Below are 17,147 nucleotides of genomic sequence, written 5' to 3'. Positions count from 1 at the left end.
CCTCCCCAAAGCCCCACATCCCCCCACACATCTCACACCCTGCAAGCCCAGACACCAAATGGGACGGGACAAGACCTGTTGGCATAAATGGTGGCTGCAGAGGCAACTGCTGCACTGCAGCCCTGCTCCATGCCCACACCAGTGCTGGGACATGCAGCCCCTGCCTGAGGGGCTCCAGGAACTACTTGGGGGGTGTGATGGACTGAGGGAGTGTGGGGGAGATGGCAGCAGGGGTGTGTGAGAGAAAGAAATGGGGATCAGAGGTGGGGCAGCACTCCGGGTAGGAGAGGCTGCCAGAGCCAGGGTTAGAGACCTTCTGCCCTGCTAGAGCAGCCTGTTCAGGTGGAGGCCAGCCTGGAAGGGAAGGGGCTTGCCCAGCCCAGTCCCTGAGCCCCAGCTGTGGCATGGAGATCGCTGGGGCCTGGGCACAGGCACAGGGAGCAGAACAGCAAGGGCTGGCACTGCTCAGAGCCACAAAGCAGCAGGTGGAACAGCTGCAGCTGGACTCATGTCCTGGTGCTGGGACAGAGCTGCAGCCAGGAGACAGGTAGGGTCTGCAGGTCAGGAGCGAGAGGCACTTGTGAGGGCTGTGAGTTTAGAATGAGAGGTAAGGCCAGGGGCAGGGCACCAGCATATCAGTGCTGCTTAGTGCCCCACATGCTGGTGAGTAAAGGGGCAGAGGCACCTCTGATTTTTCTATGATAAAAAAAACTAAAAGCAAACACCCAAGTATATAGGTATTTAGAATCCATTGTATTATGATGATAGAAGCACTGGTAGGATTCTAAGTTGCTTTAAAATTGTGACTATATCAATAAAACATTGCCCAATTGATCGCTCTACATATAGCGGCGTTTCATTTTAATAGCAGAAGAACATGGGTTTTGGGTATTTTAATGAGAGAATTTGGGTTTCTTATCAGAGAATTTTTAATTTTTAAAGAGGAAACACCAGGATCTCTGCTGGTGAGGCAAGCAGTGAGACACAGGCAGAGGAGCCAGACAGAGGACCCAGGCAGAGGAGCCAGACAGCTGTGGATATGGCAGACTGGGGGCACCAGAAGACATGACAGCAGTGCTACCCAAAGGCCAACTCTGCAGCTACACCCACTGGCAGCTGGCCCAGAGGTGCAGGAAACTCTGCTGCAGTGCCCATACTACAGCAGCAGGGTCAGCCATGGGGCTGCAGGTCCAAGAGAGCAAATGCTGTTGCAGGTGGCAGCAGATCAGAGCCAGGCAGCAGCCCCCACTGCCAGAATGCTGCAGTGAGTAGAGGGTGCAGAGGCCACTCTAAGTTAGGGCTGCTTCAACAGTCCAGCTGGCACAAGGGGTAGTGTCCCTAGATACCAACTGGCTGGGCCTCAGAAGCTCCTGAGGCAAGTGGCTCACCAGGGCAGCTTTTTATACTGCTGGGGCCAGCACAGGTGCTGGCCCCAGTCTCTAGCTCCCCCTGGTTGAAGATCCTGGAGGAGCAGGGCAGGATCAATTTGCCCCAAGTGGCACAATTTGCCCCACACCAAAGTACATGTTCAGGCACATGTGCTGAAGCACAAATCTCTGCCACAAATCTGTGCCATTGCTATTTGAGCCACTGCAAGTGCACATGCCTGCATGTGTAGATGCGCCCATGGAGGCCAAGAACAAAACAAGATTCAAAAGAGATGATATTAACACATATATCAACCCTATCCAGAGCTATCATAATAAAACAGAGACAAAATCATGGAATGATGATTAAAACATCTGCTTAAAAAATTAAGCCAATCCATTTTCAAGAAATAGAAGATACTTGAGACAGCGATGTCACCCCACATCTGCCTCATTTCCAAATTTTTCATAGAATCATAGAAGTAGGGGTGGAAGGGACCTTGTAGATCTTCAAGTCCGACCCCCCTGCCTGGGCGGAAGAAAAAGACTGGACTCAAATGAGTCCAGCCAGGTAGTCATCAAGCCTCTTCTTAAAGACCCCCAGGGTAAGAGCCAGCACCACTTTCTTAGGAAGTTGGTTCCAGCTCCTTGCCGCCCTAACTGTGAAGTAGTTTTGCGGATATCTAATCTAAATCTACTCTCTAATAACTTGTGTCCATTGTTCCTTGTCATGCCAGGGGGTGCTAGGGGAAACAGTGTCTCCCCTAAACCCTTCTGGTCCCCGCTAGCGAGTTTATAGACAGTCACCATGTCCCCCCTCGGCTGAACAGGTTTAGCTCCCGCAGTCTTTCATTGTAGGGTCTGCCCTGTAGTTCCCGGATCATGCGGGTGGCCCTCCTCTGGACCCATCCCTCCTGAAATGGGGCGCACAGAACTGGACGCAGTACTCCAGCTGTGGCCTGACCAGTGTGGCATAGAGGGGGAGGATCACCTCCCTGGCTCTACTTGAGATGCACCTGTGGATGCACGACAAGGTCCGGTTAGCCCTGCCAACTGTGACCTCACACTGTCGGCCCATGTTCATCTTGGAGTCAATAATGACTCCAAGAACCCTTTCTGCCTCCGTGCTCTCAAGAAGGGAGTTTCCCATTCTATAAGTGTGCTGCTGGTTTCTACTGCCTAAGTGTTAAGGCGCGTGTGCTGAAGCACAAATCTCTGTTTGTTAGAATTTTTGTTGGAATTAAACATGACTCTCAATCTTCTTGTAAAGATAACAATCATTCCCTGCTTTGAGGAGATTCCTGGTAGCCTGATAGTCTTGCTGTCCCCTCCCCCAGGACACTGGAATCCAGAGCCTCTGTACTGAACCAAAAGTAGAGAAGTTCATCTTTCTAAAGCTTACTATACAGATTTCACAACATGAGTAAAACTCCCAATTTTGAGGCATGGGCGACTGGTGTCACCTTAGTCGGGAGGGGGCACATGCCCCTCCAGTGACCAGCAAGCAACTGGGGGGGTCCCCCCCCACAGCCAATCTCATTGATCGATGGAGAGGGGGTCCCCTGTAGCCGATTGTACCGACAGGGAAGCGGCTGCAGCGCTTCATCTGGTGCTCCCACTCCTCGGCCGGTGCTCGTGGGGAGGGCACCAGCACTCCCACCTGCTGCCCCTGCCCACTGCCTAAGCAAGGAGTGTGGCCTGTCACGGGGTGCACATGCACTCCTGTGAACCCCCTATGCATCACCACTGTTTTGAGGATTTTTAAAGGGTGCAGAAACCCTTGTGCAGGCAAACAAGTGAACTTTACCCAGTATGGAATATAAGGAATCAGGTAGATATTCAACAGTGAATGAGGCACTTTGAAGAGCAGTAAGACTCCAGTCCAAAAGAATTTATGTAGTGTAAGAAATAACAAAATTCTATTCCGATTAACCACAAAGTATTATTTCAAGTTCTGGCCATTATTCTCTTTCCATTATGAAATGGGGTGACAATATAAAAATGAAAAATGCTTAGCATTTGCTGCTGTACTTGGTACTGTATTCTGCATGGTGTTTATAATTGCAGCTGTTCATATTATTCCCATTTTGAAGATGATTCCAAAAATAAAAATTAAGGTCAATCATTTCTGACTGTAGGGACATATCCCCTGTTGCTACTGTGATAGATGTGCAGTAAACCAAATGCTTGTTTGGCTATATCCCTATGTCATACAAAAGACAAAAAAAGATCCAAATGTCCCTTGAAGCATTTACCCAGACAAGAACATTTGCCAACTGCAGTATGTTACCCAAAGTAGACACTGCCCTGAATTATTTTTAAGCTAAATAATTTTGCATATAATAATAATAATAATAATAATAATAATAATGTAGAAGGCTTATTGTTTGAAAGAGAATGATAGTAAGAGTTTTGATCGCACTAACTCAGGGGTTTTGAACCGAAGGTACTTGGAAAGGTCTCAGAAGGTCTCAGGGAGTACTTGGCAGGGGGTGCTGCTGCCATTTCCACCACCGCTGCGCCGCCAGCACTTCTGCCGCTGGTTGACCTCTGCCCCCCCCCGGCTGTGCTGCCAAGGGACTCCTTCCTTCCAGCCCCTGGAAGTACACTGACCCAAAAAGTTTAAACAATCCTGCACTAACTGATTGTAATTAATTCTTCTATTAACCTTCTCAGTTCCCAATTTTGTTGACAATCCCCCTCCCCCCCCCAAAAATTGTAGTGCTAAAGTGTTCTTTCATTTTACCAACCCTCAGAATGAAATGAAGATTGAAAGCTTAAGTGCACATGAGAGGAGATGTCTGGAAGGACGACAGTGGTTCTCTTCATCTAAGGGAGAAGAGAATATTGTACTGGGGTGTCCAAAACCACTTCCCCTATGTGCTGTGGAACAGTGGCTGCCTATAGACGAGTGCAGCGGCTGCTCCAATGCACTGGATTTCCAGTGCAGCACAGCAGACTTAATTAATCGAGCCTTCTGGAGTGTGACAATTGCCTCCTGTGCCTTGTGTATCAGCGTCTCCACGCTTAAAAGTGCCTGTGGGGGTGCTTTTTCTAAAGCTCTTTGAATGAGCTTTATTTCAAGCACCCCTGCTGCCATTTGCAAGTGCAAGGATGCTGAAACACGAGACACAGCAGCACCTTAATTAGAGTGGTTCTCAGAGCTGCTCTAATTAAAGTGCCGCCCTCCCCCTTCCCCTCCCCAACCCCTGGAGCATATGTAAAAATGCCCAGGAGTATGCATAGGGCAAATGGAAACCTATGACTGAGAATAAAGGAGCACATTCTGCCCTCCACTCAAGTGCAGTGGAAAAGGTGCGCTGTGGGGAGCTAACTGCAATTTAATAAATGTTCATCAGCCACAGATCAAGTTAGACAAGTTGCTGGAGCAAGTCTAAGACATCGTTGGAAAACCAGACATAACAGAGCCCCCTTTGCCATAGCTTCTCTCTGTTTCCTTCTAATGAGGACACTCGCAACATGCTTCCTCTCTGTGCTTACCAGGGATACGGAGAGAGGCCAGTCTTCATGCTATGCAAAGGAACTTTAGTGAACTGGAGAATGAGTTTACATCCACTGTGCAGAGTGGAGAGCACAATTCTGCCCATAGTCTGGAAATGATTTAATATGCATTTTTAGGTTTTATCTTTTTTTCCAGGCACAGCAGTAAAAATTGACACAGATAATCATTTGTTTTCGTGGGTGAAAGGCCATCTGTAAAATTGGTTTGATTAATTTGTACTGTGTAATCTCATAGATTAGATATTTCTCATGTTGTCCCTCAAAGCAAGATAAAGAGAAGCCGCATGATGGGTTGCATGTTGCATTGAATGCTGAAGAGTTACCAATATATTTTGATGTTATTCCTACTCGTCCCTCTTTCTCGTTGTGATCTGTTCTATGACAATACAACAGGTAATACATTTTTTTTAAATGCAATGCTAGACCACAGCAAAAAATGTCTCCAAATACATACAGAAAGTCACCAAACACCTTAAAAAAAAACAACAAAAAACCCCCCATCTAAAACAATTCACTAAAATGAGGTAGTTTTTTTGCTACAATCTGTCTGAGGAAAGCCAGAATCTGTTCTATCATGGCACATAATTCCTTTTCAGAGTTACCTCCAATGTCTTGATGTCCTCATATGAAAACTGCACAGTAGGGATCCCAAGATGGTTGATGAAATAATCAGCATCACCCTGCATCTGCACAGAACTCACATTGGATGCTGGGCATTTTGCCTTTCCCAAACAGTTGAAGCTCTGGCTCTGAAAAGAAAAGAAATCATAGTTCTCATTATTAAAAGATTTGCAACCAGCTTGTAATGACTCATGATAGCATCTGGCATGTTTGAAACAACGTTCTGCCAAGAGGACCCCAAAGCATTTTTAAAAACATAGGCCAGGTTCATAAGTGGCACAACCCAGCATGTCTATTTGCACTATCTTTGCACAAATCTGAACTGCTGGTACCTCTCGGGTGGAATGTAACACACCATTAAAAGTGCACTGCAACAATGGATGATTATTTCAGGGCAAGGAGTCAATGTTATATTTGAATGAAAATGCAAGGGTCAGGAGGTTGGTAGGGAGATATAATTATTCGGTTGGCCATGGCTAGGCAGTTAAGTATACTGGTAGCAACTCTTACAAAGTATGCTGTGAGATCTCTAATCACCCTGGGGAGCAGGAACCATTTAAAAAAAAAATCTGGTTAGTACAATGCACCTGAACAGAACAATGCTGAATCAGATACCTGATCATCTAATTTGAAGGGTTAGCATTCAGTGAAAGGCTGGCAGTTTAAGACGCTGTGCTGCAGTGCCTCACAAACAAGGGGTTAATATAGAAATAAAACAGAAAGAATAAAATGCACGCTACAAATTTTCTGGGTAATTGATAAAAAAATTTCTAGCCAATAACATGTTTAGACTCCTTCCACATGAGTACTTAATGGCAAATACTTAGCTACAGAACTGCAATAAATGAAAGCTGAAAGCTAGAAAATAAACCCAAGACAGAGTATTAGTACCACGTACTAATGTAGCTTTCAAATGCATTAGGTAATTAAGCACCTAATAAATAGTAGGCAAAAAAGGCTTTCAATGTCTATTAGAGAAAATAAGCTACTTAGCTTTTCTTAAGAATGTGAAAAGGTTAAAGTACTGCACAACAAAGTTTATGTTTGGATTGTAGTCTATATAATATATCATGTCTCCTTAATGCTCTTCTTGTAAAGAAACAACCCATTTCATGAGCAATAAGGGTTTTACTCATACTTTAACATTAAAAAGAAAATAAATACCTGCACCATACATTGTGAAATCTAGTCAGGCAGTTCAGTTTAACAATCTAGTCAATACAAATGAAGAGCCAGACACCAGTAGTCTGTTTAGCACTTGTACGGCTCCACAAGTTGTGCTAAAGGGCAAATAAATCTGGCCCCAAATGAGCTTGAGGTAGTTTCAGGTGATATGTCGGACTTGGAGTCTGCCTACCTTTTAAAAGGGAGAGAAAGCTCATTTTCTTTTATTCTTCTTAGGGTTAGCAAGCTGGTCAATTGACTGCATAATTCTTGACCAGTCAAAGATGATAGCAAGCTTACCAAAAAAAACCCAACATTTTTTTTCTATTTTCTTAGCAGAAATATTATTTTTTGTTGTTTTGACACATTTCCTAATGGAAAATATGTGCAGTTTCTGTGTATTATTTGAACCTATAGGCATTTTTTTTTTTTGGTTACAAATTTTGACCAATATTTGACTGGTCAGTTGACCAAACTTTATTTGTCTGGTCAAATACCCAACCCTAATTCTTTTATTTATTATTTTTTTTATCCTTTCCCACTACCACATGAAGACGCATCAAACAAATAAGCCATCCATAGCCCAAAGGAAATGGACCTAGCTACATAGAAAGAATCCAGTTCTTAGTGGCATAAACTACCCTAGCTCCATAATCAATTGATACTACATGGACGCTTTAAAGTATACAAAGAACCTAAACAGAGAGTAAAGGTAAAAACGTAAGCATTTTAATATCTGTAATCATAACTGTTACATTTCAGGCCAACGTTTGATTGACTGCTGACTTGATGGTACCCTTTTAATTACAACTTTGATTCTTTGTGTCTCACTTAGCCACCCCCACAATTCTTTAAATGGGAAATTTCAAATACAGTAGGACAGCATTAAACAACTACATGACGGTTCAAAGACGTATCAAATGCACCCACTCAATACTGTTAAGCTATCAGCCAGATCCTGTACGTTACGTGCCAGGAGAGTCTATCTGTTGATTAATGTGTTGAGCTCTCTTATATGATCAACAGAAAAGTGAAAAACAAGTTCCATTTTTCAAAAACGTTGTAATCTGCAGCCAAACACAGCAATATAACATACCCTGTTCTTTTCATTCTCTCAGTTAGGTCCTAATTTTGTAACCTTCGCTGATGCTTAGCAGTATTACTCTGTTATTAGTAATTAATCTAAATAAAGTCAATAGCCTTATGCTGGAAAAACTGAAGTCATGTCAGAAACACCAAAAAACAGTATGATGCAAAGCAGAAAGATTTAAAAATAACTAATCTCACATGCATACTTAAAAGGGGTGGATCCTGAGAGGTGCAGTGGCATGGCTGCATCTCCCTTTCAGACTGGATTGTGCTGCTTTAAGAAAGTCTCTAAAGTGAAAGAGAATCTCCCCTTCCCCCTCCATGCTCAGAAACATGTGCCCTCCCCTCCTCTTTCTCTGTCCCCCACCTGCCGTGGCTCATTTCCCTGTTGTCCCAGGGCAGGGGAGTCTTCAGACCTGCTGCTCCTCCAGCTGGGCTGCGCAGGGGCTGGGCTCACCTAGGACAGTAACCCCTTGCTCCGCCTGCTGTTCCCAGCTAAGCCCAGCCCCTATGCAGCCTGGCTCCATCAGGTAGGAGTTAAGAAGCTTCCCCAACTCCAGGGACAGCAGAGAAAGCAGGGGACAGAAGGGGTGGGAGAGAATGTGCCTCTGAGCACTGAGGGAAGGGGGGTGCTTACCTTCTTTGGGAACTTCAAGAAGTCCCCAGAGGCTCCTGCAGCTGTCTGCCTGCATTGGTGGATTGGGGGAAGGAGTCTGGGAGCAGGGTTGCAGCCACACCTGCCCCTGTACCTCCCTTTGCCAAATACCAGATCCATCCCTGATACTTCATGTGCCTGACCAACCCACATTAAGAACATACTGTGAGATAGAAATATACATACCCATCATTACACGTGCCAAAACGTTTTAGAGGCCTTGATTGCTGAACCCTACACACAGCATACACAATTTTCTTGGCAAAGAGAAATCACATAGTAAAAATGTGTGGTTATAGGTTAAAATGGATGAATTATGTCCAGCATAACTACCATTTCTATATGCCTGTGAGCACGACAGTGTCATTGGGCATCTAGGAATTACTGGTAAGTATAAGCCTATTAGTGGTTTATTTAGTTTTGTTTTATTTTGTGAGAACAGATGATCATTACAACCCCACTGTCCTCTATTCCCACTGCAGGGAAATAAATCTCTAATGTTTAATACTTGTACATAGTTTCTGTTTTGAACCCTGTTTTGTTTCCTGCACAACAAATAATACAGAGTAAGCATCCCTCTATTTGTTAATTAGAATCTAGAATCACTTTTCATAGATTCATATTCATAAGTTCATAGATGCTAGGTTTGGAAGGGGCCTCAACTGATCATTGAGTCCAACCTCCTGCCTTGGGCAGGAAAGAGGGCTGGGGTCAGATGACCCCAGCCAGATGCCTATCCAGCCTTCTCTTAAAGACCCCCAAGGTAGCGGAGAGCACCACCTCCCTTGGGAGCCCATTCCAAATTTTAGCCACCCTTACCTGCTATCTAGCCTAAATCTGCTCTCTGTCAGTTTGTGACCATTTTCCTCGTTTCCCCAAGAGGTGCCCTGGTGAACAGAGTATCTCCGATCCCTTGCTGCATCCCCCTATGGAATTTGTAGGTAACAAGATAACCTCTTAGCCTTCTCCTGTGGAAGCTGAAGAGGTCCAGGGCCCTCAGACTCTCCTCATAGAGCTTGTCCTGTAAGCCCCTAACCATACGAGCGGCCCTCCTCTGGACCCTCTTGAGTCTATCAACATCCTTCCTGAAGTATGGCACCCAAAACTGGATGCAGTACTCCAACTGTGATCTGACCAATGCTGCGTAGAGGGGATGTATCGCCTCCTTGGTTCTATTTGTCATGCATCTGCTGATAAAGTGCGGTTAGCTTTGCTCATGATTTCATCACACTGACGATTCATGTTCATCTTGGAGTCTACTACGACTCCGAGATGTCTTTTTGCTTCTGTGCTGCTGAGCGGGTCACTTCCCAGCCAGTAGGTGTGCTGGATATTTTGTGCCCTAGGACTCTGCACTTGTCCTTGTTGTACTGCATCCTATTGTGTACTGCCCACTTTTCTAACCTGTTCAGCTCTGCCTGCAATCATTCCCTACCCCCCAGAGTGTGCACTTCACTCCACAATTTAGTATCATCTGCAAACTTGGACAGAGTACAATTCACACCCACATCCAAGTCACTGATGAAGATATTGAAGAGTAAAGGACCAAGGACCGAACCCTATGGGACCTCACTACCTACATCCTTCTAGGTCGATATCGACCCATGTACTACCATTCTGTATGCATGACTGCTAAGCCAATTTGCCAACCACCGGACCGTGTAAACATCTATGTCACAACCTTTAATTTATTTATGAGAATGGGATGAAGGCCTTGCTAAAGTCCAAGAAAACAACATCCACCTCTACTGCACCTGAGTATTTTGTGACTCTGTCATAAAATGAAACCAGATTGGTCAGGCATGATCTACTTGTTATGAATCCATGTTAGCTTCCCTGCTGTATTATTTTTCCCACTGGACTTCCACAAATAAGATCCTTCATAATCTTTTAAAAGGCTTTTCCAAGGGTAGAGGTGAGAATGACTGGCCTATAATTACTCGGATCCTCCTTCTTCCCCTTCTTGAAAATAGGGACTACACTTGCCCTTTTCCAGTCCTCTGGGACCTGACCCAAGCACCACTAGCACTCAAACAGCCATGCCAGTGGTTCTGCTTTGACACCAGTCAATTCCTTCAGTACCCTCAGATGCAGCTCATCCAGGCCTGCTGACTTGAACACATCCAGTCCATCCAAGTCAGTGTCGACAGTTGGTGGGCTGGTATCTCTCTGGTGCCCATTTGAGAACCCATTAGGAGACTTATCTTGAGCCCTGTTCAGGAACACCGAGGCAAAAAATGTATTGAATAGCTCAGCCTTGCCCACTCCCACCCAACACTAACTGCTCCTTCTTGTTCAGCAGGGGGCTTATGCTGCCCTGCACCTTCCTTTTACTCCCTACATACCTAAAAAAAAGACTTTTTGTTGTCTTTAATTTGTGTCGCCAGCCTCAGCTCTGCAGTTGCTTTGGCTTTTTTAACTGCCTCCCTGCAAGTGTGAACCAAGCAGGTATACTCCTCCTTGGTAGCTTCCTCCTGCTTCCACCGCCTATATGCCTTTTTTGCCTTTAGGTTCCCCTGGATCTCCCTGTTTAGCCAAGAAAGTTTTTTGGTTCCTTGCCCCCTTTTTCCTTGTACCGGGAAGTCTCCCTCTGTAACCGAAGCATCACTTCTTTTAGAAATTACCACCCTTCCTGGATTCCCATCTCACCAATACTCTTCTCCTGCTGTGCATCACTGACTAGACTCCTAAGCACACTGAACTTAGCCTTCCTAAAGTCAAGAACTGCCACCCTACTAGTTATCTTACCCACCCTATGCTGTATGGTGAATTCGACTGATTGGTAGTCACTGTGCCCAAGGTGACCACAAATCTGCAACTCCCCGACCAAGTCGTCCCCTGTAACCAACACCAAGTCCAGTAAGGCGTTCCCCCTACTGGCACCATATACCTCCGGCATTAGGTGAAGATCCTGCATGCAGGTTAAGAACTTATATGAACGGTTAGATTTGGCTGACTGCTCCTCCCAGCAGATGTCAGGATAGTTTAGGTCCCCCATGACAACCATGTCCCAAGACTGTACAGCCTCTGAGAGCTGCCTCAAGAATTCCAAGTCTAGCTTTTCCTCTTGGTGTGGTGGTCTGTAGCAGACCCCACCACCAAGTCCCTTTCCCCTCAACCTTCATGTATCCTAACCCACAATGTCTCAACTTTCTTCTACTCTGATCCCATTTGGATTAGGGTAGATGTATAATGCTCCTTTCCATAGAAAGCAAACCTGCTCCCTTTCCTCCCTACTCTGTCCCTTCTGTACAACCTGATTATCCTTAGAATTAAGCAAATTGATAAATAAGTTTTACTAACATGTATTGCAATATTTAAAAAAAAAAGATTTTTCAGAATAAAACTAACATTTTTAAAGTTCCTTTAAACTGATCTTATTCCTACTGAAATGAAGAATTTTAGCTTTTGAACATTCCCAGGCTTTCACTAAGATTTCTACAATTTCTCTATGTGGGATCATTTTAGTGATACAAGAATAAAATATGAAAGCTCTGGGCTTTTGAGATTTACCAGTTTAATTGGAGAGATTTTGGAGAACCCTCACTGTAATTCATTATATTTATTTGTGTAACTATGTGGAAAAACCTGTCAATGACTTATGGATTGTTGTTGACATTATGAAGTTATTACATGCCTGTTATTATAAAAAAAATGTTTTATAATGCATGACTTTATGAACACTTGTCTACTTGGAGATAAGACCGCTGTCACATCCTTCCTGGAACAGGGACATCAGTCAGCTGTTAAAATTTTAGTGGGAGGTTATTAAAAGGGAAGAAGCTTGAGACATTTGACTAACTGAGACCTAGGTAAACTAGTCTGGCCAGGTTTGTCTGTAGGGGGATGGAGTTTAGAGTAATGGAAAGTAAACCAAGAGCTGAACAAAATGGGAGGAAGAGCGCACATGAACAAGGGAGAAACTTTACTATGCATCTTAGGAAATGCTGCGTAGGACAGTGGAATATATTATTTTTTGTGATTTCTTAGCTGGTCTAATAAAAGGTTTCATATCAGAACCAAAAGTTCTAGAGATTTGCAATTTTTGTCTCAGCCCAACATGGCTACCGAATACACGTCCCAATTACTTTGGCGTATGTGGCTAGTCTAAATTTATTGCAAAATTAACCAGTTAACTGTAACATGTAGCAGGGGCTTCTTGCTTGCACCAATGTAAAATGGCTCTTGGAGAGTTACATTGTGAACGGAAGCCACACATCTTAGGTGGCACTGGGGAAAGTGTGTACTACTTAAACTAATGGGAAGGGATTTGAGGAATGAATACTCTAGTGGCCCCAGAGTGACAGGGCCATTGGTAAATCCAGGATTTTGAAAAGGGAGTGGGAGGGCACACGGTGATGTGCATCATGACATCTAACACAACACAGATTTTTCTCCAGGTGAAAAGAAACTAGATTTTTTACTAGTAAGATAGGAGGCTTGGGCGATGTTATTCAGTACAAGATTGATGCAAAGTTAAAGAAGAAAAGTCAGTGAAGCTGTGAAATAAAAGCTATATTACTAGAAGCAGCTAACAGACAGCAGAACAGGTGAAGAAAGGCTAGCTTGACTAGTGGAACATTAAGATAATTAAAAAGGAGAACAGGTCACCCCTGTGCATTGAAGAGTTTAGAAGGAATCAGGTAGAGTTTAATTAGCTATGAAGTCAACTGACTTCCTTACTGCTCCCTAAACAGAAACGCTGTTATCACTATTAGACAATTGGTTTCAAACGTTGGGTGGAACAGAAATCAAAGGCGGGGGGATCCAAATGCACCAGTGCACCCTGCCTAGATCTGCCTCTGATTCTGGGTTTCAGCTTTAAGCGGTTGCCAGCCAGCATGTCTGTACCTCAGGTACGTGCTGAATGATCCCAAGACAGGTGATGCCTTGACTGTTCAAACTCATGAAACTTGAAACATATAGGAAATTCAGTATCTCGTTCTTCTCTGAGGAGTTCCCAGAAAGGCAAGTCCTGGATAGGCATGTTGACAAAATGCTAATATAAAACAATGTTTGCTGTTCACTACCTGATTTTAAAGCTCCTAAACACCCGCAACAGAACCTATCAGTACTTAACCCTGAAAACACCAAGACCTTTTTTAGGTTCTCAGGCACCCAATATGAGGGGCCATTGTACTGAATATTACAACACCATAGAGGCAGACAGACAAGAGAGACAAAGAGCAAGAGCTGTGACCTGGCATCACCAGGACCCACTCCTTCCTCCCAGAACTATTTGCCATGTCTGCAGTCAAACATGCAAATATCAGACACTGGAACTGTCATGCCCAGATCAAGGAACTGCCAACAACGGTAATACGAAATTTCACACTGATCTCTAATTGGGGATCCTGATACCCAATAACATGTGTCATATTAATAATGCTTAACATACTGGTGCCTGCAGTTCTTGTACCTTCTTTGTCATCAAAGGACCCAACCCTAAAAAAAATACCATTCATTTCCATTGGCAGGAGAACAGCAGACAGACGGTTAGCATTAATTAATTTGCCAGTGCATTTACGTTGCTTTCCAAGACATTCTTTCTGCTACATTTTGCTGTACAGCTTCCTGATTTTGCAACACTGCTGAATTTTATGAGGCACACTGTATGACAATCCATTTGTTATATTGTGCAAACGATCTCTTAAACAGTACATACAGAGGAAATAGTTCCACTACAGGATTTCTAGATGTTACATGCACATTGGATGTTGTGGGTTTTATTTCCCTTTTTGTACCTCATATAAACAATCAGACCAGTTTCAGACTGACTCTGTTAACATGACTGAAGTGCTGTATAAAAGATGCTCTCTCAAATTGAAGTATTATGTTATTAATTTATCTTTGCCCTTAGCTATCAGGAGGGGCCCTCTACATCCAGAGGAACACTGGGTTTTTGCTGCAATTTATGTTAAATATCAGACAGTTTTACTGCAATTTCGCATATAGATTTTAGCAATATCTAAACTTGGAGTAGACTCAAAATATGGCACTAGTGTTCTGATCCAAGACCCTCTGAAACCTTGGCAGTCTATCGGTCTACTGACAGGTCCTGAAATGGCTTAATGCCTCCTGGAAGACTTATTAGGAATTGCTATAAACTTCTAGAAGTCTTGTGAGGCAGGAATGGGTAGAATCATATACTTGCGAGGAAAGACTACAATGGGAAAAAATTAAAATGGTAATGACACAAGATGAATGACATAAAGAACATCAAAAATGATCCACCTGTTACATGAGAAGCAAGCAGCTTTTCCCATTAGCCTGTCTCTCAAGAGGAATTTTTGTATCTGCCATTATGGCATCTCATCTTCACTTCAAACCTTCATGCTTGAGATCAGGAGCATAATCCAAGTTGAATCTTTTTAGACATGCCACAACAGGCATCTGCTATAGAAAACACAACCAAGGCTCCTCCGAATCAACAAGAGCTTAACTGACCTTGACCTCTGGCCCTCTAGAGAGGGCTGGCATAGCCTACTGCAGGGGAGGAGATTGCCAACTGCAAGAAAAGCAGTGCACAAGAAGTTGTAGCACACATGAATTTAAAACATTTGCTATAACCTCAGAATCTGGCCCAACTGACTTGATTTGCCTTCAGCTATCACTCAGAAACAACACCGGAAGTCTTTTTGGCTGTTGAACAGTGATTGTACAATTTGCTAGCTTGGAAATCCCTGCCCATCAACATACGATCCCTCAACACTTTCTATTAGATACAATGAAAGGTGGATTTTTACTGTGACTTGCTCATTACCACAGTAAGCTTGTGACTACGTAAGAGGAGTCAATACTCAGTGTTGATAGTCACACTGTAGTTTAGTCTTCCTGCAACAAACACTTAGAAATGGCCACTTTTTAATCCTAATCAACACAATTCTAACATGAAAAGCTTCAAGAGAGGAAGATACACTACAGTTCATCTCTCTAAAGGTACCAGGGCAAAGCAACACATTTCAGTACAAATGATATGTGAAATCTAATTGAAAAGAATATAATTTTACAAAGAAAATTAAATTGGTTTTTGAAAGTCACCAGTACTACAGGTGCTGAAGGTGACAGTACTTGTGAAACTGGAAAAAGTGGGATTTAATATCAGATCCTTAATTTTTTATCTAGTGCCACTTTGGGGAACCAGCAGGCAAGGCATATAACCTAGAGAGCTCTGCAGGTCATGAAGTGGAGAAATGGGTAAATAACACCAGTGTAGTTGTCAGCTGTTGGCATTTTACCCCAGAACATCTGTTAATCAAGGGAAGGTAACCTGTGTCACAATACTAGCCTACTGCATGTAGTAATCCCAGGATGGCTGCATGTCTGTCCATGGGCAGATCTAGGATTTTGAAAAGGGAGGTGCAGATGGTGTAGTACAATCACCTTTGACAATCACCTTGCTGGGGTCATTTGTTCCCAGTAGTTTTTCCTGCCATGGCAGGGGGTCGGATTTGATGATCTGCTCAGGTCCCTTCCGACCCTACCAGCTATGAAACTATGAAACTATTATCACATATAACGCAACAACCCATGTGCCCCCATTTAAAAATAAACTAAAAGCTTTACTAATACACCTATATGATTTAGTTTAAGATTAAAGCAAAAGAAAAAAGGTTATTGAAATGTGCATTAGTTTGCAATGCCATATATTATGTATAAAAACAAAAGAAACTGGGCAAAATATTCAAAAAGTTTTTCATTACTTCTATAGCCACGGAAATTAAATGTATGCCTCTTTTTCAGATTCAGATAAAACAAGATCTAGCCTTCTTGAGCATCTTGAGAGTGCACCCAATGCTTCACTGAATGTTACTTCCACAACTGAGTTAATGTTTCTAGCTAGATTTAAAAACAGTCTGCAAGGCTTTGAAATAGGAGCTACATTTCCAGGAGCAGCTAACAGACAACAGAACTATAAAAGAAAGCACTACTTGATTACGGAACCCATTAAAGTGCATTATAAAGGAGAAAGGGTAATTAACACCTATGGAATGAAGAATTATAATTAATCATGAAGGCATCTGACTTCCTCAGAGCTGTCTGAATAGAAATGCTGCTGCCATTGCCAGGCAGTTGGTATTAAACTTTTGGGTAAATCAGAATCAAAGGAGGTACAACTGCAAACCTTACCTCCCAATGTGGGGGTGTGTTCGTCTGCTCCAGATCCCAATGCAATTTACATTTGTGCATGAAAATGATGTATATGTACAATAATAAAAGTTCCATCTATTTTTATTCATGTGAGTTGTCCAAACAACTCCTTACTCGGAAATAATGAGATGAACTTTCTGATTAAGTTAAAAAAATGTTGTAACACTTTCTAGCATGGAGCCCACTTTATATCACCTAGAGCAGCAGTTCTCAACAGAAGGTCTTTGGTCCCCTGGGGAGCCTTGAGCAGGTTTCAGGGGATCCAACCGGTCTGGTCTGGCTATGGGGGACACATCTCAGCCCCCCTAGCCCCTGGGCTGAGGCGAATCCCAAGGAAGGGGTAGGGGTGGGGGTGGGCCTGCCCTGCTTGTCCCCACAGCCTCCATCTTGTGGGCAGTGCTGGTGGGAGAGCGAGGCTCCGCACTGTTGCTGTTCAGGTGAGTGGGGCCTCAGGACTCCCACCGCTAAGCCCTGCCCGCTGCACCTGGGGCCATGCAGGTGTGTCTAGGGAGCCGGGCAGTTGTTGTGGCCCAGGTGGGCCATGGAGTTTTTATAGAAAGCTAGGAGGGGCCTCAGGA

General features: G+C 43.7%; 1 protein-coding gene across 2 annotated transcripts in view; it reads right to left on the bottom strand.

Moving 5' to 3' along the window:
• NAALADL2 (N-acetylated alpha-linked acidic dipeptidase like 2) overlaps window positions 1-17,147 on the bottom strand; it is a 1,056,665-nt gene that overhangs the window by 197,782 nt on the left and 841,736 nt on the right. For both annotated transcript variants that reach the window (XM_019532747.1, XM_019532746.1), the window contains one exon: window positions 5,492-5,638. In XM_019532747.1, the coding sequence (XP_019388292.1) occupies window positions 5,492-5,638 (147 nt within the window). The remainder of the gene's footprint in view (window positions 1-5,491; window positions 5,639-17,147) is intronic.

The sequence above is a fragment of the Crocodylus porosus genome, unplaced genomic scaffold, assembly GCF_001723895.1.
Source record: "Crocodylus porosus isolate Cpor-Errol unplaced genomic scaffold, CroPor_comp1, whole genome shotgun sequence".
NCBI classification, from domain to species: Eukaryota; Metazoa; Chordata; order Crocodylia; family Crocodylidae; genus Crocodylus; species Crocodylus porosus.
Note: the sequence above shows the minus strand (reverse complement) of the source record. Positions and strands in the feature narration are given on the sequence as shown.